Source organism: Larus michahellis, chromosome 21 (assembly GCF_964199755.1).
Source record: "Larus michahellis chromosome 21, bLarMic1.1, whole genome shotgun sequence".
NCBI classification, from domain to species: domain Eukaryota; kingdom Metazoa; phylum Chordata; class Aves; order Charadriiformes; family Laridae; genus Larus; species Larus michahellis.
The window spans coordinates 1,882,452-1,903,304 of record NC_133916.1 but is presented as its reverse complement, the minus strand read 5'-3'; the positions used below and the strand labels follow the sequence as shown (position 1 = coordinate 1,903,304).

The window sequence follows — 20,853 nt, the reverse complement described above, 5'->3', positions numbered from 1 at the left end:
AGCCCCCCACCCGCACTCACGGGGTACCACTGCCAGCCTTGGAGAGCCCTGTGGGGCCAGCCCCCTCTCCGTGCCCTCTCCCCTTCCCCAGGGACACACGCTGATGGCTGTGCCCGAGGGCAGCACAGCGGGGCCGGCGGGTGACCCCGGCAGGTGAAGAGGGCCCAGGGGATGAGGCGGGCCTGGCAGACCTAGGGGGCCTGGTGGACGGAGCGGGCGCGGCAGGTGGAGCGGGCGCGGCAGGTGGAGCGGACCCAGTACATAGAGTGGGCCTAGCCGGGTGAAACGGACGCAGCAACCGGAGCGAGCCCCCCCCCCAGCGCGGCCCCACGGCGGGCGGAGGCCCCGGTAAAGCGCCGCCGCCGCCAGTCAGCGCGGGGCGAAGGGGTCACGGCGCATGCGCAGCCCCCTCCGCGCAGGCCTTAGTCCCGCCCTCCGTCGCCATTGGCCGCGCCGCGGCCCGTGAGCCAATCAGGCGGCGGGAAGGCGGGCGAGGGCGGTGGTGGCTGGCAAGATGGAGGAGTACGCGCGGGAGCCCTGGTGAGGGGTGGCTGCGGGGCTCGGCGCGGGCCCGGGGGCACGGGCGTGGACCGGGACCAGTGCGGGGACACCGGGGAGAGGGAGGGACCGGGGAGAGGTGGGGAGAAAGCCGGGAGGGCGCTCCGCGGCGGGGGGGTGCGGGTGTGACCTTGGCTGGGCCCCTCTGAGGGAGCGGCGGCGGGGGGAGGCCGGGCCGCGCCGGCCGAGGGGCTCCCCCGTGGCTCCCCCGTGGCTCGGGGCCTGCGTGGGCAAAGCGCTGCCGGTACCGAGTCCTGCGGAGCCTCCCTGAGGGGAAAAGGTACCGCTTGGCGGTTAGGCCCTGCGGCCTGCCCCGCGCCTGCGCCTCCGAGGGCCGCAGACGCTGCGGGGTCGGGCGCGCTTCGTGCCCTCGGGCCCGGTGACTCTGCCCTTCTCCTTCCCCCACTTCCATGCGGCCGGAGCACACCGGCCTGGCCGCACAGGCGACCTTACTACGGAGCTGGCGACATCTCACGCCCATCACGTCTCAGCAGCGGCTTTGTAAACGTTTGCAGCCGCGTTGGTTGCAACCTTAAGGTTTTATTTGTAATAAAACATTTAAATGAAGGCTAGGCTCAGGATTTAGTATGCAGCCTGTACAAATAGAGACCTGTGCCTCTTTGCGAGGCTTTTCCCAAAGCTTTGCAGATTGCTCTGCGGCCACGTTTTAAGTTTCCCAATAAATTTCAGCTCCGTCTTTCTACAGCATGAAGTTTGGGACATCAGCAAAATAAATTTTATTTATTGATTGATTGCTGTGGCCTCCAGGTGATCTCATTCTGGTTTCAGTAGGGTCATGCAATAGGGATGTGTTATAGCTGAGCTGGGAGGGGGCTGTCGGGGGCCCCACGCTGTTTTGTCCCATTTGCTGCTGGTCACCCCATTATCTCTGTCCCCTGCAGCGACGGCGGGGGGCGGGGGGGTGGTGTTCAGCCCACTGGGAGCTGGTGTTTCTGGGAGCGGTGTGACCTCGCTGGAAGGTGACACTGTAATTTCCATCGCAGTCGCCTTCGTTAGAAGCACGGATCGTTGCGTAGTCTGGTCTGTGCTGGGAACGGCCCGAGCGGCTGACGGGGGAGGCAGGGGTTGGGCTGTTCAGGCTGGCATGACACGACGGTTCGACAGCAAGGATGAAGTGCTGCCTCTTCTGCAGCGGAGCTGGTGTCAGGTTGGCGCCCTGTTGAACTCTCGGCACTGAGGAAAAGCAGCTTTGTTTATTTAAAATGCTTTAAAACGTGGTGGCCTCCGACTCTTGTGGTTCATCGACTGTTAGAGCTGCAGGCAGCTGTGGAGCTCGGAGGGACGATTCACCCCTCTGAGCGAGGGTCTTGGTCACGGACAGTCAGAGCTGGCGTGGCGCCTGCTGGCTGTCCTCGCTCTGCTGGCCCTGCCGCCCTCTCCTCTTTTAATCCAGGCAAACAGTGCCATGAGCAAGCGCAGCTCCCTCGGCGTGCGGAGCTGAGGTGTGGGGTATCCTCAGGCTCTCTCCGCTCAGTGGAGCTGCCCCGGGGCCCCGGCATAAGTGAAGTCCTGGCCTCTGCTCTCCTCATCTCTGAGTGATCTCGGTTGCCATTGGGAGTAGGAATCCGACCTTAGGGAATCCGACCTTATCTTGTGTGTAGCAGCGAGCACATCATTTCCCTGCTGTGAGGGCTCCCCTTAAAGTCAGGGAAACAATTAACAGTAACATTAAGCTTGTAGATAAGTGCCAAGTTAATAATGGAACAATCTCTTTTATTCTCTTCCGATTGTTCCCTCTACTGAGGTCAAACACTGACAGGGGCTGGGGGGTGTTTTGTGTCAGCTTTGAGATGCACGCGGCATCTATCCGGGAGTTCAAAGGAGCTGACATACGAAATGGCTGTGCTGGTATCAAAGGCGTTTTCTCATTTAAAAGCTGCTTCTGCGATGGCTTTGGGGATAGTTTAAAAGGAAAAATTAAGAACCCCAAAGGTAACAGCTAATGAGCTTGACATCTGAAGTAGGGTTAAAGATGGAAAAAAATCTGGGAAAGCATTCCATGATTGGGGTCTAATTAACGAAGCTTTTGTGAAGAACGGTCGCGATTTGCTAAATTGGAATTCTTTGACCTTGTGGGTAAAGGAAGACCACTTTACATAATCTATTTAGATTTCCAGAAAGCCTTTTAACAATATCACTGTTAGCAAGCTAACGAAGGAAGAGAGTTGTGATGAGATGTTTTATTCATAACAGAGTAGATCAAAATCTGGACAGAAGATGTGGAGAAGAACAAAACAAGAAAAAAAAGCCCCAAGAAGAAAGGCTTCGTCGCTTTTCATCTCGGCATCTCCGACAACAGTGTGCCTGTAACCTTTTTCTGATCATTAAGTGCAGGAAATAGGGGAAGAAAAATAAAATGTGAAGCGGGGCTAAATTATTTAATTTAGTCAAAGCTAGAGGGGATTTGCAAGGAGTATGAGATGAAAGCGTGTTACAGGCAGGGCAATAAAGAAGAAGGGTGATGGCGTGGTGGGATAACGTACAGTCCTTCCACTGGTTTCTGAATCAGTGTGGGTTTGGGACTGGATGTCGCTGTCACTGGGGAAGATCACGGGTGACATTTGGGTGGGGTTGTGCGTTCGGAACAACCGAGCGATGCCAAGATGGAAAAGCAAAGCAAGCGAACAATGCCATGTGTGCAAACAAGCAATTTACCATCGTTTAGAAGGCTGCGGGGGAGATTCAGAAGTAGGTCAGGAAAGCGAGGAGGCAGGGAGAATGTGTAGGAGGAGGGACTGCAAGTTTGGGAATTTTTTGCAGGAATTAAAAAAAAAAAAAAAAAACAAAACCAACCCTCGTGACAAAATATGCCGTACAGCGCGGGGTCTGGGGAAAAGAGATGGTGTTTGTCACTCCTTACGGCAGAAGAGCATTAGCATACTCTGTGAAGTAGAGAAGTGGCAGATTCGGAAGGCATCGGTGAAGATGTACTCTCACGTGGGGGAGCTGGGTGCCGTGGGGAGTCCTCATGGACAGAAACGTGAAATTCAGAGTGAAACTGGAAATGCACATCGACGCTCAGATCTGAGATTCGCTAATGCGAACGCTGAGCTTGCCCCGGCGTTCGGTTTTGTCACCCTGCGTGGTGGTGTAGTCTGTTTTGTGCTAGGCTTTCTGATTATTGACAGCGCAGGAGCTGTAATCATCTGAGTGCTTGGCTTCTGCTGTAAGATTTTGATATAAGATGAAAGAAACAAAATAACTTTGTTATTTTATGCTTCAAAATTACCCACAGTGGCAACAGAGCAGGTTAGCGCTCACCTAGTTTAGGAGTTCAGTTTATGGCGGTGAGTTACAAGGCTCTAGTGTTTGGCAATGGATTTTGAACCCCAAATTAAAGCTCATCTCACTGGTGTTGAAAGCATTTGCTGCGAGGGAGTTGCTTTTTCTGTTGCAAAGCTTTTGCTCGCTGGTCAGAAACACTCGACGCCGCGTGTCGTTGGAGGCAGGAATCGTGGCCCTCTGGCCCTCTGACTAGGTCTGTGTTTTGTCTGAATGAATTTCAAAGATCCAGGATGCATCAGGAAAAACCTTTTCAGTTTAACGAAAGACGACTTTGAAGTCTCTCGTTTAAATAACCAGAACTAATGAAAAGCAGGAGTGATCCAGGAAAACGGTGTTTTGTGCCAGCTGTGAGCTGAGTCTCATTGAATTTGCCACCTAAGTTTTTTGTAGGTCAAGATGAAATTGAGAATAATAAATTTAAAGTATTTACACTCCATAAGTAGGGCAGAGCCAGAATTCTGCAGAAGTTTTCCATGACGGAAATACGTCTTTCTGCGTTGTGTGAGGAGTTCAGGCCATTCTTCTGTGTATTTGATGCTGCCACTCAAGGGAGACGGGTTGGTAGACTCCGCAAACCTTGAGTTTGTTTTGCTGTAATGTTACCTGTGTTTTGTTGATGTCTGCTCAGCAAGCTGGATGTGAGACAATCCAGCTGGCAGGCGTGATTTTCGCTCCAGTTACCCTCAGTGCATGAGTGGCGGATTCGTTATTGTCGCTTGCGTGGTTTAACGTGGTGGAATTTACTATTTTCATCTTTATTTTTCTTTATAGTCCCTGGAGGATAGTAGATGACTGCGGAGGTGCTTTCACGATGGGAGCGATAGGAGGTGGCATTTTCCAAGCTATCAAGGGGTTCAGAAATTCCCCAGTGGTAAGTAAAATCATTTGAGAGTGCATTCCGAGTGCGGTCCTGCTTTCTCTGTCCGTCAGCGGCGAATCTGGCCAGCTGAAGGTAGAGGAGAAGGAACGCCTGTGCAGGGAGTGGGACCGATTAACGGCCTGCATGTTATTAATCCAAACCAGGGGGGTGCCTCTGGTGCCTGGCTCAGGATCCAGATGGCTCCTTCGTCTTTCTGGGGAGAAGTTCTGCTTTCCCTGTGTGATCCGTGGGCAGCAGTGGGACGCTGGCAGCCGGCTGCCCTCCCTGGCCAAGAGACGTCTCCCTTGGGATGGGGAAGTGGAGGGCGCAGCAGAATACGTCTGTCTTGGCTGATCTTCCTCCTTTGGTTCTGTCTGCACGGAAAGATGTGGAGCCTGGGCTTTTCTTCCTTTTCTGGCCCACCCCTCTGCCTTCCTTTGCAGAAATGGAAAGAATCAAAGAAAGGATCTTTTTTCTGCTTCAGATTTATATTAGGGGGTGTTATTTTCTTTAATTACTCTCTTATTTAATCATTAAGATTTTTTATTAACTGGGGTTTTTTTGATAGGTTTTGTTTAAATGCAGAAGTGTGCGTAAATGTGAAAGTTGAAGTTTAGCTGATGCAAATCAGTTTTCACTTTCAGGATTTCTGCTGCAAAATTTTGGCTATAAACCTGTTGTAGAGATATTTGCTAAAATAAGATCCAATTTCTACTAGAACGTTTGTTTTAAAACGTTTCTCTGGCTTCATATAAAAGGGATTTTTGTTGAGGTTTTTTGGTGTTACTATGTGACACTTAATAAGCCATCAGTTTGAGGTAAGTTTTGTAAATAAATAACTGTTTCCAAACTAGTCAGACCCTGCAGATACTTAACGTGAAAAGGATTATATGCTTAACTACGTTCTTAATTTTGCTTAAGACTTATTAAATAAAGCTGTCCACACTTCTGAGTGCTGGTATCAAAAATAAAACTTGGGCGTGTGTTCTTTAAATCTTCTTAAAGTGTAGGAAAATATCTGGTGATAATTCTGTGGGGTCCTGGATGACGTGTTTAGCGTTAGACTCTGGAAGGCTCAGCACCACATTTAGAAGCTGAATTCCTCGCTTCTCTCGGCTGCTGAGGCTGGGCTGACGAGACAAGGACTAAATCCACCACCTGAGCAGCAGGAATGACTAAATTTGGGACAACTAGTGAGGTTGCTGCTGCCAGCCGAGCACAGTGCTCCTGGCACATGGGCATCTGCGATAGGGTTGAGGTGCTTGTACCGAATAGATAAAATACTGATGGAGGTGTGACCTACCAGCATGCAGTTTTCCTCTAGCGCAGCGCCCCAGCACTCTCATCGGCTGGATTTCCCTGTCCTCCTCCTCGGACAGTCTCCTCCCTGCGGTTACCTGCGCCTGATGCTGCCGTTTGCCACGCTGGTGTCTTTTGTACAAACTGCGTGGAGCGACCGGGCATCAGATAGGAGCAAAGAAATGATACACGTGAAAAATAAATACGCTTATCTTGCTAAAAGTGTTAGTTTAAATGTCGCGTTCGATCGCCACTAGAATCAAACAAACTTTGAGCTCAAATTGTTTAGTGCCTGAGGGCTGTAATTCATTTCTGTAGTTGGCAGGTATATTATAAGGGAGTGGTAAATACTAACGTATGTGCAAAATGCAGTTTCTGTCAGCTCCTGCTCGCGGCTCTTGAGGGTGCTTAGAAATATGCCGGGCCTGTGGCAAGTTTTTGCTCTATACAGGCAGATCGTCTGTGAGACTTCACTCTCTTATTTTAACTGTTGTTTCTCTTTTATCGTAGGGTGTAAACCACCGGCTGCGGGGAAGTTTGACAGCTATTAAAACGAGAGCTCCACAGCTGGGAGGTAATGAATTTTGTGGTGGTGTTGGCGGTCAGTTGACTGTTGGTAGATAACCCAGTAGTGGGTAGATAAGCCAATTTGGGAATGTAACGTGGTACAAGAGCCTGTGGGGCAGCTGTGCTTCAGCGGGGTTTTTCAGTCCAAGGAGTGAGTAAAGGCCGTTCTCATGCATGCAGGATTAGTTTACGTGGGGAGGAACGATGCTTGTGTTCATGGTGTGATAAGCCAGGGCTGACGGACAGTGGGACTGAGTGTACCCTCAGCAAGTTTGCCGATGACACCATGCTGTGTGGAATGGTCGACACGCTGGAGGGGAGGGATGCCATCCAGAGGGACCTGGACAGGCTGGAGAGGTGGGCCCATGCGAACCTTATGAGGTTCAAGAGGGCCAAGCGCAAGGTCCTGCGCCTGGGTTGGGGCAATCCCAAGCATAAATCCAGGCTGGGCGGAGAATGGCTTGAGAGCAGCCCTGGGGAGAAGGACTTCGGGGTGTTGGTGGGTGAGAAGATCCACACGCCCCAGCAACGTGCGCTGGCAGCCCAGAAACCCCCCGCAGCCTGGGCTGCATCCCCGGCAGCGTGGGCAGCAGGGCGAGGGGGGGATTCTGCCCCTCTGCTCCGCTCGGGGAGACCCCCCTGCAGTGCTGGGGCACCAACAGCAGAAGGACACGGAGCTGTTGGAGCGGGGCCGGAGGAGGCCCCGGAGATGCTGGGAGGGCTGGAGCCCCTCTGCTGTGGGGACAGGCTGAGAGAGCTGGGGGGGTTCAGCCTGGAGAAGAGAAGGCTCCGGGGAGACCTTCCAGCCCCTTCCAGTCCCTAAAGGGGCTCCAGGAAAGCTGGGGAGGGACTCTGGAGCAGGGAGGGGAGCCATGGGACGAGGGGGAATGGCTTCAAACGGAAAGAGGGGAGATTTAGATGAGATATTGGGAAGAAACTCTTTGCTGTGAGGGTGGTGAGCCCCTGGCCCAGGTTGCCCAGAGAAGCTGTGGCTGCCCCATCCCTGGAGGGGTTCAAGGCCAGGTTGGACGGGGCTTGGAGCAACCTGGGCTGGTGGGAGGTGTCCCTGCCCAAGGCAGAGGGGTGGGACAAGATGATCTTCAAGGTCCCTTCCAACCCAAACCATTCTACAATGTTTTAAGCAGCTCTGTGCAGAGCTGCCTGGGAGCCTGTGCGTTGTGCGCAGGGTTTTAAAATAAACAAAATTGATTCATTAAGAGAAATGATCAAACTTGGAAAAACAGTGAAGTGGATGGCGGGGGGTGTCTGGTAGGATTTCAGACTGTTCGCCTGGGGTCAGCTGGGTAAATCTCAGTCATTTTTGTGAAGTGCATTTTGCGTGTGAAAGTCTAAAAATCACAAAACTGCAGCTTGAGTGAGAATGATGTCGTGCCCTCTTAAAGGTCACACTCTGGTTGTGCACTGCGCTGTGCCGTTCTGCTGGGCAAATTGAGTTAATGCATTACAGAAGGAGAAAATGGGAGAGTGGTGTTGAGCGGGGAAACATCGGCTGCGGCAGAACCACTGACAGAAATGGGGGCCAGAGGCTGCGAAGGCTTCATGGCTGCAGCCTGTGACCATGCACTGAGAGGGGCACCTCCTCCTGGATTTTAGCTGGCGTTAAGATGGCATAAAGCGTTAAGACATCCCAAATCAAGGAGGGATGAACTTATTCTAAATAGTACTTTTCCCAAAATGAGCCTGGACGTCAATATTTCTTTTTGTTTGTAATACACATTATTGTTAAAAGACTTCAGAATTTGCATTCTGAAAACTATCACAGTCTCTTTGCATCTGCCAGACACCACAGACCAGTACTGATCTTCTGAGATCATACAATCATGGAATGGTTTGGGTGGGAAGGGACGTTAAAGGCCACCCAGTGCCACCCCCTGCCCCGGGCAGGGACACCTCCCACCAGCCCAGGTTGCTCCAAGCCCCGTCCAACCTGGCCTTGAACCCCTCCAGGGATGGGGCAGCCACAGCTTCTCTGGGCAACCTGGGCCAGGGGCTCACCACCCTCACAGCAAAGAATTTCTTCCCGATATCTCATCTAAATCTCCCCTCTTTCCGTTTAAAACCCTTCCCCCTCGTCCCATGGCTCCCCTCCCTGCTCCAGAGTCCCTCCCCAGCTTTCCTGGAGCCCCTTTAGGGACTGGAAGGGGCTGGAAGGTCTCCCCGGAGCCTTCTCTTCTCCAGGCTGAACCCCCCCAGCTCTCTCAGCCTGTCCCCACAGCAGAGGGGGTCTGGCCCTCGGATCTGAGATGCCGGGAGCAGCGTTAGGATAAAGTGCAAAATTACTCTGCATCATTCTCTATGTGGAAATATGTTTTAAAAATGAAAAACGTGAGAGTTCCCTGAGCTAATCTGACTTTATTGGGATGGAAGTTCCATTATAATCACTGTTGGATAAACTTCCTGTTATTAAATATAAATTAGTGGGGTTATATATAAGGGGTGTGTGTGCGTGTAATCTATGTGTCACCTGGCAAGTTGAGAATTTATCTCAATATTGATTTTAACCGATGTTTGATTCTTTGTGGGTTTGATTGTACTTTGGTGTCTGAAAGCCAGCGCGCTCGCGCCGCACCGTCTCTTGACTGGGTGGCTGCAGCAGGGCCGGCTCCGCCGCTTTCTCTGAACTGCTTTCTGTTCCTTTTTTACCAGGTAGCTTTGCCGTCTGGGGAGGTCTCTTCTCCATGATCGACTGCAGTATGGTCAGAATGAGAGGGAAAGAAGATCCGTGGAATTCGATCACGAGCGGAGCCCTGACCGGAGCCATATTGGCTGCCAGAAGTAAGAAACCGAACGCTGGGGAGGATGTTAATTGAAAAACTTCTGTATTCTAAATGCGCGGTGCTCCTCGGTCACAGCGAAGCAGCAGGCTGCGATACCCAAATTGGGATTTACTTTCTCAGGGAAATTGAAAGATAATCTGAAACTTTTGTCCTGTGCTTAGGAAAGTAATAATTACGTTCCCAGGCATTACCGGCGTTCCTTTGTTTCCTTGAGGAAGAAGGGGGGGAGTTGCACAGTAATTATCCTTTTACTGGTGATGCGAATGAGGCTTAATGGATGCAAAATTGCTGCTTCTGAGTCTGCTTATAGGAGAGATTATAACTGAAGAAAGAGGGTTATAATACGCAAAGTAATGCAGCAGAGAAATAAAAAGCGTTGTTTTGTGCTTTGTCTTTTTAGATGGACCTGTTGCCATGGTCGGATCTGCCGCCATGGGAGGGATTCTCCTCGCATTAATTGAAGGAGCTGGTATTCTCTTAACAAGATTTGCCTCCACACAGTTTCCGAACGGTGAGGAACCGTCAGCCTCCGGTATCGCGAGGCTTTTGTAGCGCAGTCTGTGCTAACGGAGCTCTTCCAGTCCTCAGGCTTATCGCAGGGTCCATCTGCTCTGCCGGCTGCTAAGGCTGCAGAAAGCCGAGGAGGAGCCGCGCGTTGCTGATGAGACAAGAGCATCATCAGCTCTGTCCCGCTGCGTGACCGGAGGCGAAAGCGGGGACGTCCCTGCTGTCCCGCCCCGTCCCCTGGGGCAGCTGTCGGGCGGTGGCAGCAGTGTTTTAGGGGGCGGTGGGTGACCCAGCAGGTCTGAGGGAAGGGCAGGCTGTGGGGAAGGGATGGCTCCGGCAGGCCAGCTACGCCCTGTGTGCCAGCGTACGGGTAACCCTGGGTTCAGCGGGGTGATCGAGATCCGTGGACAAATGCAGACAAAAGGTTTCAAAGAGGGGGTGGTGGCGGTGGCATTTTTTTTTTTTCTAAACTGCTTCAAAAACTAGATGCCTTTTGTTTTTTCAAAGTAAAATGCCGGCTGAGGTGTCAGTTAGCCGAGTCGGGAACCATTTGTGTTAATACCTGTGCAAAATGCTCAATACCTCTGTCGCCCCACCTGATTTTGGGAGGAATACGGACAAAACCACTAGTCTTGAAAGGATTAGTAGCAAGCCACTAATTCCCGAGAGGTTTCCTCTCACTCATGTCCTTTGTTCAATTTAAATTGGAAGAATTTCCGTTCTTAATACGACGGCGTTTTGAAATTCAGCTGCTTTAGAGAAAGGGTGTCGTTTGTCTGTTACGATTTATTCTCTCTCGAATTGGCGTACAGTAAACGTATTGCTTCCCTCCAGCAGAACGTCAGCAAGAGGAGTCGGGAAGCTGACTCCACAATGATTTGTTCCGTTTCACTGGCTTGCTTTATTGTCGGGCAAGTTACGGTGGGTAAACCTTTACAGGGTGGCTAAGTTCAACCCCAGGGCAACGAGGCATAGGTTTCAGCTCCTTTAGGTGACTGAAAACGTTTCCTTCTCGCTCCTCTGATTCATTTCCCCCTTAATAAAGGAGATAAAAATACGGGCCTTATTGGGCTGAGGCTCCGTCAACGCGTAAAGCTCTTGAATGTCTTTGAGTGGGGGAAAAAAAAACAAAACGTAAAGTCTTGTCGTTGGCCTCGTTAATTTTAGAGGGGATTTATATTAAAAATGCTGTGGATGTGTTTTGTGCTGTGAGCGGGAAGAATCTCTCGTCTTTCGGAATTTATGATCTGCCTTTTTTTGTTGTTTTTTCTTCCCCCGCCCCCCCAACCTCGCCTTATTCGCAGGCCCTCAGTTTTCAGATGACCCCTCGCAGTTGCAGCCCTCTCCGTTTGGCGACTACAGACAATACCAGTGATGGTTCTCCTCGTTCTCCTGGTTCACGTTGTACCCGAGCTGAAATTTCAAATGCTGGAGGAGCCAGAGGCGGTATGGTATGTCTTTACAGCGGTGGTAGTCTCTTACACGACCCATGCCGAGGGGACCTTCAGCGCTTTTCAGTGTCAAGCCGCGCAGGAGAACTTTTAGAAGATGACAAATCTATTTATTCCCGATAGATTCCATTGCTGTAATGTTAACACATGTCTGATAGAATACACGGAGATTTGAGACAAGGACCAAATGGAGTCTTGTCATCCTTTGGACACGGACCGAAGTGAAAGTCTTTGGAGTCTTCTCTGGGATGTGGCAGTGACAGCGAACGCAGCTGGAGTTTAGCCTCTTCCCCACCGGATTTAGGTCGCCACACATATTTCAGCTTAAGGAAACTACTTAATCCACACGCGGTTTTACATTCCTAAAGTGAATATTATTGGGAGAATGTGCAAGCCAGTGAAAATTACTTCCAGCAATATATATTTCACCGCTGTTCTTTGTTTCCTACGCCTGCCGCCGTGCAGCCCCAGTTCTTCGGTCAAAGCCGAATCTGCCTTTTGTGGATGCGCGGGGCTGCGGCGTTCCCCCCCCTTCCCCTAAACCCCCAAGGCTTTGAGCCCCCTTTGGCAAGAGGTGGCAGCAAACTACTTCCTCACCTCTGCTGCTGGCCATTCCACCTCGGATCCGGTCCTAAGCACAATTAAAACGTCTGCTCCGTGGTTTTGTTCTTAAACTCCAGGCGTGGAGGCACGTTCCCTCTTGCCAGCGGTTAAAAAATCATCCCGTGCGGTTTTCCGTTGTTAATGCTAGTTTATACTATTGCTTGCTGGCATCGTGCTTGCATGATGCGTTCTGTCGGTTCCTGATAGAATATCCGTATTCAAAAAGACTTGATTAATATGATCTGAGCCGCTTCATGGCTTTTCCTCCCCCCGGGAAGGCGTTTGATCCCTGCCCCGCGGCAGGAGCCCGTCAGAGCCGTGCGGTGGGAGGAGAGGAGGGAAATGAGGCAGAAGCGGTCACGGTAGTGGTTGACAAGGGGGTGAGCGGGGATTGTAGGAAGGGCGCACGCGAGTGCAGGATCCCGACCACCTCCTGCGTCCTGGTGCCCTGTAAAAGTGACATTTTCCTGTTCCCACCCCCCTGCCTGTCCAGGAACCGCTCTAGGGCTGCCGGGGCCTTGTGTCTCTGCTCCCTTACTGTTCCACATTGTTGCTGCTGGTGTGTCGTTTTCAAAAACCTGAAGCACAAAAAGCACTCTGTGTGTGTGTTTGGGGGTGAAGGCTCGTCTTCCTTTGCCGCTTACTCGGCTCCTCGGCTGAATTTTAAAGACCGTTTTCTTGATCTGTGTCACGCGGCCAGCACGCTCTGCTGTTCGCGGTTGAGACCCTCAGCCGTAGAGCTGGTCTCGGAGAGAGAATTACTCTCAGCAGCTGTGGGGCCTCCCCTGTGCATCCAGCTTTTCATTTTAATCACACGGGTGTTTTCCCGAACTCTTTATATGGGATTAGAGCACTCGGGTGTTGCTCAACTCCGGGCGGCTCGAGGGTTTCGGCCTCTGGCCCAGCCCTCGCACCCCAGGGCTGTCCTTGGGGGTTTGGTGGGAGGGGAGAGGACTCAGCGAGTCCCCTCCTGGCCTGGGGGTCGTGGGTGACCTCTCCCAGCGGTGCTGTGGCCGGGATGGGATACGGGGATGCGCAGGAGCTGCTGTAGGTCGAGCTGCAGCCGGGGAACCTGCCGCTCCCCGCCCCGGGGGCTCCACCAGGCCCCCAAAGCCAGGCCACATCCAAACAGCTCCAAAAAGGGGCCACCACACAACCCTTCCCCACAGCAGGAGGGACAGAGGGGGGGTGGGGACGTGTGCCACCAGTGACGGCTGCGGTGGCCCTGGCAGGCGTTCCTCCCTCACCCCTCTGTAAGGTAACGGGCTCGGGCTGCCGCAGAGCTTTGCTCAGCTCAGCTCTTCCCCCCCTAATCCACCGTGATCACCCCAGAGACGTTGATTTGGGGTGCCAACCTCCCTCCCCCACGCACCAGCCGGGCTGCGGCAGCTCAGGGCACCCCCTCCTCATCCTCACCAACCCCTGGGGGGGGGGGGAAGCCCTTGGTCCTGACAGGGAAGAATTTCCTCCCCCGGCAGGGCTCCCTCTGCTTTATCTCACCCCTTGGGGCTGTCCAGTCTCACTGCCCCCCTCATGGGTGCTCCTGGGGGTGCTCAGCACCCACACCCCCAGCCACTTCCCTACTCCCAACCCAAAAAACGAGACGGACGGCACCGGCACGACACTGAACTATTGACCTTTTTATTTCAATCAGCTACAGCAGCTCTACATTCCCCTAACACACTGTCCTTCCTTCACTACCACAGACAGCGAGGGAGCCGAGTACACTGCGGTGGCAGCAAGTCTTTTTAAAGCTTAGTATTAAATATTAAATATTCTCTCATTTATGTTTACATTACTTTGTCAAGGAAAACAAACAAACAAAAAAATATAAGACAATTAAAACTTAAGTTACACGAATCTGTGCCCTGGGCAGCGGAGCTGGGAGGGACGGGGGGGGCTGCAGAGCTGCCCCCTCCTCCTCTGCTGCGAGGGATATGCAAAAAAAAAAAATAATCTCTGGTAGTGCGTGTCGCTGCCGGCTCCGGCGGTGAGCTGGGGTGGTGGGGGGGGGCTCGGCCGGGCCGGGAGCTGCGGGTTCCGCGCCCTTGGCTTTAGGGAATCATGCCTGGGAAAGTGGGATCACCCCGGACTGGCCGGAGGAGGAGGTGAGAGCGCAGCCGGGGGCCGCCTCGCCTCCCCCCCTCAGCCCCAGCGAAGCGTGTGGCAACGGGGGTGAGGATTTGGTCGATAATGCTAAAGAATTTTTCTGTTTTTTTTTTTTTTTTTTTTAAAAAAAAAAAAACCAACCAACCAAACACAAACAAACAAAACCCAACCAACAACCCCAAACGAGTTTTGAGTCTTCCTTTGATTTTAGCAAAGACAGAGTTTAAAAAGCACTTAGGAAGCTTGTACTAAAACCAGGCGCTCTCAGAGCAGAGAGTCGTCTGTGCACCCCCCTTCCAGTCCGTAGCGAAACTCCTGCAGGTTCGACACCCCGTAGAAGTGGACGAAGGCCGCCGCCACCACCAGCACGTGGAAGATCTGATGCGACTGAAACTGCGGGGAAGCGAAAAAGCCCTTTAGACGGGACCAAAGGGCACAAAGTAACGGCAGGAGCACCTCTTCCTCCTCCTCGCTGCTTCTGCACCACCCCAGGACTGCCTGAACTCCGCTTTTCCCCGCTCCTTGCTCCCAGGCGGCGTTTTCCACCCCTGTACTTTGCCTGCCCTGCCTGCTGGCAGCGACCAGTCGAGGTCTGGCTGCCTGACGTGTGCTGGGGTGCAGCAGGACACCCCCACCCTCCTCCTCCTCCTCCTCCTCCCCTTGGAGCTCACCCCACCCTCCATCCGCTCAGCGCCCCGCACTTGCCGCCTCCGCTCCGCACTCACCCAGATGTCGAACTTGCCCGGGAAGAAGCGCTCGGGGATGCGGGCAGCGTAGAGCCCCGCGCCTGTGATGTACATGACGGCCATGAGGAAGAACCAGCCCATCTGGCCGACGGTGGTGGCTTTGACGAAGCCTTCGGCGATGGTGAAGTGCATGGTGGGCACCACGCCGCTCAGCCCCAGCCCCAGAAAGACGCCTGCGGCCGAGAGGAGAGATCAGCAAACCGCTGCTTCTCCCCTCGCCCCCTCGTCCTGGAGGCACCAGCAGCTTTTCCTCGCTCAGTCCTGGATTATCCAACCCCCATGGCATTTATCCTTCAAAAAATGAGGGATCTACAGCTCTACGGCCCAGTCGAAACCAGTGCTGACCGCTCCTCCCAGTGCTGACTGGGCAGAGCTCACCACCTGCAGGGTTGTGGCAGCTCCCGCTCCTGGCTCCGGGAATGGCCCTTCGGGAAGGTGCCAGCCCGTCGGATGGCACCGGAGCCTCGCAGGCGCGAGGAAGGCAGCAGCCCCAGCCAGCCCTTCCAGGAGGGGCTGCGCCAGAGTCATTTGTTGGGTGAAGCTGCCTGGACCTCAAGGCGAAGGTGCTAATTAGCGGTGATGAAATTTTCAACTCTGGCATCTAATTAGTTCAGCGGAGAGCAAACGGCACCGCAGCGAGACACCAGCCCAGAGCGGCTGCGGCTTGTGCTCACAGCAGGCTTTGGCCCAGCCAACGCTCTCGTTTGGCACCGGGGGAGGCCAGCAGCCCCCTCCGGCAGCCGCAGCTGGGGCAGCGGTGGGGCTGGCAGCCCCCCCTTGTCCCCTGCCCTCCTCCCAGGGGGTGTCCTGCCTCACGCGCCAGCGCTGCTGCCCGGCCCCCAGCTCAGCACATCGTCTCTCGCCAGGCAGCGACGAGGCTGCTACAAGAGACGCTTTGCTGCAGGAGCCCCCCCGGGAGGGGAGGGCGGGCAGGGGCGTTTCTCTGCGCTCACTGAGGCTGAGCGGGGCTGAGACAGGGCGTACGTGCGGAGCGGGCTGGGGGTGGCCTCACCCTGCCGCCTCCAGGAAGGCAGGAACGTGCCAGTGCGTAACTGGCAGGGGAGAGACGAGGGAACCTCTCCCTTCTCCGCCCGAGCTGCAGGTTCACGCTGCCAAACTGCTTCCCGGAGAAGGTGGCTTCGCACGGCACAGCCCCAGGCCACCCGGCCGCCGCTTACAGGGCTATTTTTAAACGGTGTTTGTCTGCTCCAAACCTCGGGCTCGCCGAGTGCCAGGCGGAGCTCGGGCCCTGCTCAGCCAAGGATCTAAACCCCCGAGGAGGAAGGAGACTCTCCCTGCCAGGAGCTGCTGCAGGGCAGCGTAGTGCTCTGGGGGAGTTCGTTCTGCAGATGCCGGAAGCTCTGCCCGGAGGGGAAGAGCCACCCCACAAGGGGATCTTCCCAAAGTCCCTCCCGGGGCTGGGGACTCGGGGTGAGGAGGGAGAACTCCTACCTGCTCTTGTCTGCCTGTGCTTGGGGGTGGCAAACCGGTCCCACTGCGCAACGATGATGGCAGAGATGCCCAGGACACAGACGATGGAGAGGTAGATGAGTCTTGGCTGCGGGGAGCAGTAGAACGAATAGTAGAGCCATGGGACAAAGCTCCCCATGATCAGCAGTGCAATTCCTGAATAATCCAACCTGCAGCCGGGGTGTAACAACAGAGAGTCACTGGTGAGCCCTAAACTCCACCCCCCTGCCCCCCGGCGTCCTCTCAGTAACGGTGTGTCAGTGCCCCAACGGAGCCCCCGCGGCCCGGCAGGCAGCCACAGCCCCGCGGGTGAAGCCGAGTGCCCAGAGAGGGGAGATCTTGGGTCTCACCAACGCCATTTGGGGCAGGAGAAAGGGCCTGGGTGCGTACGCGGCTTCTGGGGATGCCAGCAGCGCTCGGCAGGAGCGCAGGGGATGAACAGGAGCCGGCTGGATACGAGAGGGGGCCGGGCGCTGAAGCCACCATATGGATTTCGCTATTCTCCTCCGCTGCAAAGTGCTTTCGATCTATCGATCCAGGAACCATTTCAGCACCGAAAGCACCCGCTTGCGTTACCCCCCCCACCACCGCGGCGGCCGTGGCAAGCGCCTTCCCCGGTAGGCAAGGACATTTCTGCTGAGGGCACGGCAGCAGGGTTTGTTCTACGGACACGATCTCTGGCAGACCCGCCGGATCTCCGGGGTTCACGCAAAGGAGATTGGCAGGATTTCCCAGCAAGGAGCACCCAAATAAAGGCCTCTGACAGATCCTATTTGAAAGACTCGCTGCTGCTCCGCCTGACGTGAGCTTGCCTCTAAGAGCAGCCCGCGCACCGCCCTCGGGGAGAGGCACTGGCCACTGCCCAGCTTTTCCACTTTGCCGGGAAGCCTGTTTGTTTTCTTTCCATTTGGTTTCAATCCAAATTGGATCCGAACCAGCGTTTTTGAAAGCAGCCGGTAAACTGGCAACGGCCAAAGTGCCGTGTCTCATGAGAGCGAGACCCCTCCTCAGTTCACTGCTATGAGGGGCACAAAGGCTGTTCCCTTGGGAGCGGCGGGTTCCCACTCTTTATTATCCACCTCATCGTACGAGCGGCGGATTTAAGGTGCTCAGGCGCAGGGCAGAGCCCTCCAGCACCCAGCTGTGGTTCACAGGATTCGGTGACCGCTCCCTTCCCCGCCAAGGATCAAACTTTTGGGAACGCAGCGCTTTCCAAGAGGAAACGCTGCGACACTCGAAACATCCTACGAGACCACACAACCGCCCTTGTGCTGACTCACTTTGAAAAAGTCCGTGAGACCTTCTCCGAGTGACAGTAGACAGTGTGGAAAAGCCAGGAGAAGCTGAGGCACAGCACTGCTCCCAGGAAGAACATCCCGAACACCACCTTCTCCTGGAGAGGAGCCATGAAATACATGTTGGGCCGCAACATGGTCAGGATCCCCAAGCAGAGGAACAAGACAAAACCTGCAGGGAACACACCAAACGGACAGTCAAGCAGAAGGCAAGTGAACGAATTCAACAAAACGCAAAGAAAAACAAGGCCCTGGGGGCAAGGGCACGGTCAGGCGCAGGGTGAAGAGCCACCGACCATCCCCGGGTTTCAGAGGAACGTGCTCCGAGGCTTTCCTGTCTTGCCCCAGGACACGTTTTTCTGTCCCACACGAGAAGCAAAGCCACAAACGGTCGCTGAGCCCAGCCCGGGGGCCCCGCTGTGAGGAAATGTCCTGGTCTCTTCCCCCAGGGAGCTCTGGGAGCCCTCGGGCACCTCGCGACCAGCTGCCTGCGCGCACCGGACCAGGCAGGGGTAAGGTGACCCTCCAACGGGAGGCCCCGGGCACGGAGAGGACCCCAGCACCAAGCAAGTCCTGGCCATAAAAGGCCACCCTTGTGCGTGGGGGACAAGCCCACCTTCAGCCCCAGGGCTCCCAAACCCCCCCAGTCACCTAGCAAGTGCGTCCAGATGTTGCCCGTCTCGGTGTGTATTCGGAAGATGCTCTTGAAGCAGGCTCGGAAAGACGGCATGGGAGGCCTGTGGCCGTGCAGGAGGTAATCGTTGTCCTTCAGCCAGTCAGGCAGCACGTCGTAAGGGATCACGCGCCAGCGCCCTTCCCACACCTGCAACATGCCAAGCTGGGCTGGTGGCCCCCAGAGCATCGAGCCAGCCCAAAGGCTCACGTTTACTCACACCAGGAGCCAAAAGTCACACGCGGAACAAGCCCAGCCAGGGCTGAAAATGCCCTGTAAGGCTCCTCGGAGAGAGGGAATTTAGCCCTTGCGAAATCAGGCACCCCCTTAAGCCACCCACATCCTGCAGAGCGCTCCCCACACGCACCCCAGGGAGCCAGAGCCGATTTGCACCCTCAGGTTTAACCCTTCTGTGCCCAAAGTAACTGTTCCCTGCAGTGGGGAAGTCCCTTCCTTTTCGGTCAGGGAAGAGGGAGCCCTGGCTGGCAACAGAACCGGGCTGGCCCTCAGCCGGTGCCCTGCCACTGCAGGGACCGGGGGCACAGGCACCCGGTGAAACCAGCAACAGTGCTTGGTCCCCGGTAGAGGAACGCAGACGCACTGGGGCGGCTCCCCAGGTCGCTGCTTATCCCACACGGCTGGGCACAACCTCCAACACCCAACGGCACCTCCCAGCTGCCGCCATCCCCTTCCCGTACCGTTCCCAGGAGACACTACCGGGAGCAGGCGGCCGGCAGAGCCACATGGAGCCCCGGGAACTTCACCCAGAGAAAGCAACACGTCCCAGCCCCTGCCTGTCACCCCACGCCTGGGGCATCCCGGCCTCATTAATATTCCAAAATGAGGATTGGGGGATCACACCAGGCTCCCACACCTTATACACAAACTCTTCCATCTTCTCCATCGCGTGATGAGCCTGCAGAGGCAGAGTCAGCACACGGACCACCTCCTCCTCTTCCTCACGGGCCGCGGGGCACGGTGGGTCTTCTGCCTAGAGGGAGAAAGGCCGGGAGGAAGTCATTCCTGCCCGCGGGAGGAGGAACAGCGTGTGGAGAGCAGCGAGTCCCTTTCGAGAGCACCTGGGGCTTCATCCCTTCCCGAGGGGACAGGCCGGACCCGCCGGTCACCGCCACTTATGCAACACGCTGTTGTCTTAACCATCTCGGGCAGGCTAATCCCAGATTTATCCTTGCTGAAAAGCAGGATTACCCTGGGGGATTTTCATCCCTACACCCCTGGAACAACCATTTGGCCCAGCCAGGAAACCCGGCCCCCCAACCCAGCCACGAGCCCAAGGGAGAGCACGGCCAGCGGCTCCCTGGCACCCTCCCGAGCTGGGAACACTCTGTCCATCCTGCCTCCGCTCCCAACCTCCTCCTTTTCCGCTGGTGGGTTTGGGAAGGCGATTTCCAGCCCTAAAGCTGCCAACACCTCCTTCAAACACCCTCTTCACTCCGAGCAGCAGCACTGCCACGCAGAGACAACGCATCTCGGCCATCCCAGGCCTGCGCCCGCGCGACGGGAATGGTTCTTGGGCCGGCTCAGCTCCGGGACCAGCCAGACCCTCTGCCCCTCACGGCCTCTGGCTCCTCACGGCCTCTCTGCGCTGACACAACGCGCGGAACAGCCCCGGGGCCCCGCAAAACCCACCCTGCCGCCGCATCCTTCAAGCTGCTAATGGGATAAGGGGCAAATTCCCCGGTTAATCCGTAAGGACGGAGCGGGGAGTCCCAGGACGGGGGCGCCGGGGCCTCGGGGGGCGAGGGAGGGCTTACACTGGCCGAGCTGGCGGCTCCTTGGTCCCCCTTCTCCTCCAGCAGCGGCCCCAGCTCGGCCAGCTCCAAGTGGGCTCTGTCCCGGCCGGCGGCCGCCAGCCCGTTGCCCTGCCCGGCGGCGGAGGCTTTGCGGGACGCCATGGCGGCGGGCTCGGTGCTGGGGGGCAGCCGGTGCAGGTCCCTCCGCGTCCTTCTGCCGCCGCGCTGGGGAGGGAGGAAGGAAGAAGGGAGTCACCGGGAATCGCGGGCCGCGCACCCCGCCCCGGCCCCTCCGCGGGCTGGCACCGGCGGGCCCGGGCCGGCACCCCCGCGGGCTGGCACCGGCGGGCCCGCCCCTCCCCGGGACACCGTCAGGGCCGAAGTCGCCGCCCGCCCCGTCCCCCCCGCACTCACCGGCCGCTACATCCCGCGCTGGGCGGCGGCGGCGGCACCGGAAGCGACGCTGAGGGAACGGGCCGCTTCCGGCGGCGAGGCCCCGCCCCGCGCCGCGACAACGCTCCACCGGGCGGAGCGGCGGGGGGCGCTGCGCGGGCTCCGCGCTCTGATTGGCCGCCGCCGCTGTCTGTCTCTCTCTCCCCCCCCACCCGCCGCTGCGATTGGCCGAGCCACCCGCCTGACGTGCCGGCGGGAGGCGCTCTAGCCCGGCCGCGCGTCTCTCTGCCCGCGCGCTCGGCTGCCCCCTAGTGGCGGGGCGGGACGCCGCGCCGGGAGCGCCACCTGCGGGAGTCCCGCGATGGCGGCGGGCGGGCCCGGGGGACCGGGGGGAGCCGGGGCGGTCGCGCACCCCGCGGCCCTACCGGGGAGGGGGCACAGACCCCCGCGGGGCGAGGGCCGGGC

At 56.2% G+C, this 20,853-nt stretch overlaps 2 protein-coding genes across 5 annotated transcripts; one reads left to right on the top strand and one right to left on the bottom strand.

The window, feature by feature from the left end:
* The first annotated feature begins 446 nt into the window (after positions 1 to 446).
* TIMM17A (translocase of inner mitochondrial membrane 17A) lies at positions 447 to 13,731 on the top strand. Of its 4 annotated transcripts, XR_012584325.1 has the most exons (8): positions 472 to 540; positions 4,636 to 4,735; positions 6,533 to 6,596; positions 9,257 to 9,385; positions 9,788 to 9,898; positions 10,732 to 10,815; positions 11,199 to 11,345; positions 11,469 to 12,189. XR_012584325.1 is itself a non-coding variant. In XM_074563960.1 (6 exons), exons 1-6 carry the CDS (start codon positions 515 to 517, stop codon positions 11,267 to 11,269), a joined length of 501 nt encoding a protein of 166 aa, XP_074420061.1. In that variant the 5' UTR covers positions 447 to 514; the 3' UTR covers positions 11,270 to 13,731. The 4 variants fall into 4 exon arrangements, 1 of the variants encoding a protein (XP_074420061.1); XR_012584324.1 differs by having other exon boundaries at positions 453 to 540; positions 11,199 to 12,189; XR_012584323.1 differs by lacking the exon at positions 10,732 to 10,815.
* On the bottom strand, positions 13,566 to 20,523 carry ADIPOR1 (adiponectin receptor 1). The gene is made up of 8 exons (XM_074563959.1): positions 20,410 to 20,523; positions 20,017 to 20,220; positions 19,116 to 19,232; positions 18,220 to 18,391; positions 17,554 to 17,740; positions 16,256 to 16,443; positions 14,783 to 14,976; positions 13,566 to 14,450 (listed from the first exon to the last, which is right to left on the bottom strand). Exons 2-8 carry the CDS (start codon positions 20,155 to 20,157, stop codon positions 14,322 to 14,324), a joined length of 1,128 nt encoding a protein of 375 aa, XP_074420060.1. The 5' UTR covers positions 20,158 to 20,220; positions 20,410 to 20,523; the 3' UTR covers positions 13,566 to 14,321.
* Between the last annotated feature and the right edge of the window lie 330 nt (positions 20,524 to 20,853).

What these genes read in the sequence shown, in the direction of transcription:
- ADIPOR1 (XM_074563959.1), bottom strand. Translation starts at nt 20,157, where the DNA reads ATGGCGTCCCGCAAAGCCTCCGCCGCCGGGCAGGGCAACGGGCTGGCG. An exon ending in TGGAAGAGTTTGTGTATAAG is followed by an intron (nt 18,392 to 19,115) that starts GTGTGGGAGCCT and finishes GGCATGTTGCAG; the next exon opens with GTGTGGGAAGGGCGCTGGCG. An exon ending in CATCTGGACGCACTTGCTAG is followed by an intron (nt 17,741 to 18,219) that starts GTGACTGGGGGG and finishes TGTTCCCTGCAG; the next exon opens with GTTTTGTCTTGTTCCTCTGC.
- TIMM17A (XM_074563960.1), top strand. Translation starts at nt 515, where the DNA reads ATGGAGGAGTACGCGCGGGAGCCCTG. An exon ending in GGTTCAGAAATTCCCCAGTG is followed by an intron (nt 4,736 to 6,532) that starts GTAAGTAAAATC and finishes CTTTTATCGTAG; the next exon opens with GGTGTAAACCACCGGCTGCG. An exon ending in AGCCATATTGGCTGCCAGAA is followed by an intron (nt 9,386 to 9,787) that starts GTAAGAAACCGA and finishes TTGTCTTTTTAG; the next exon opens with ATGGACCTGTTGCCATGGTC.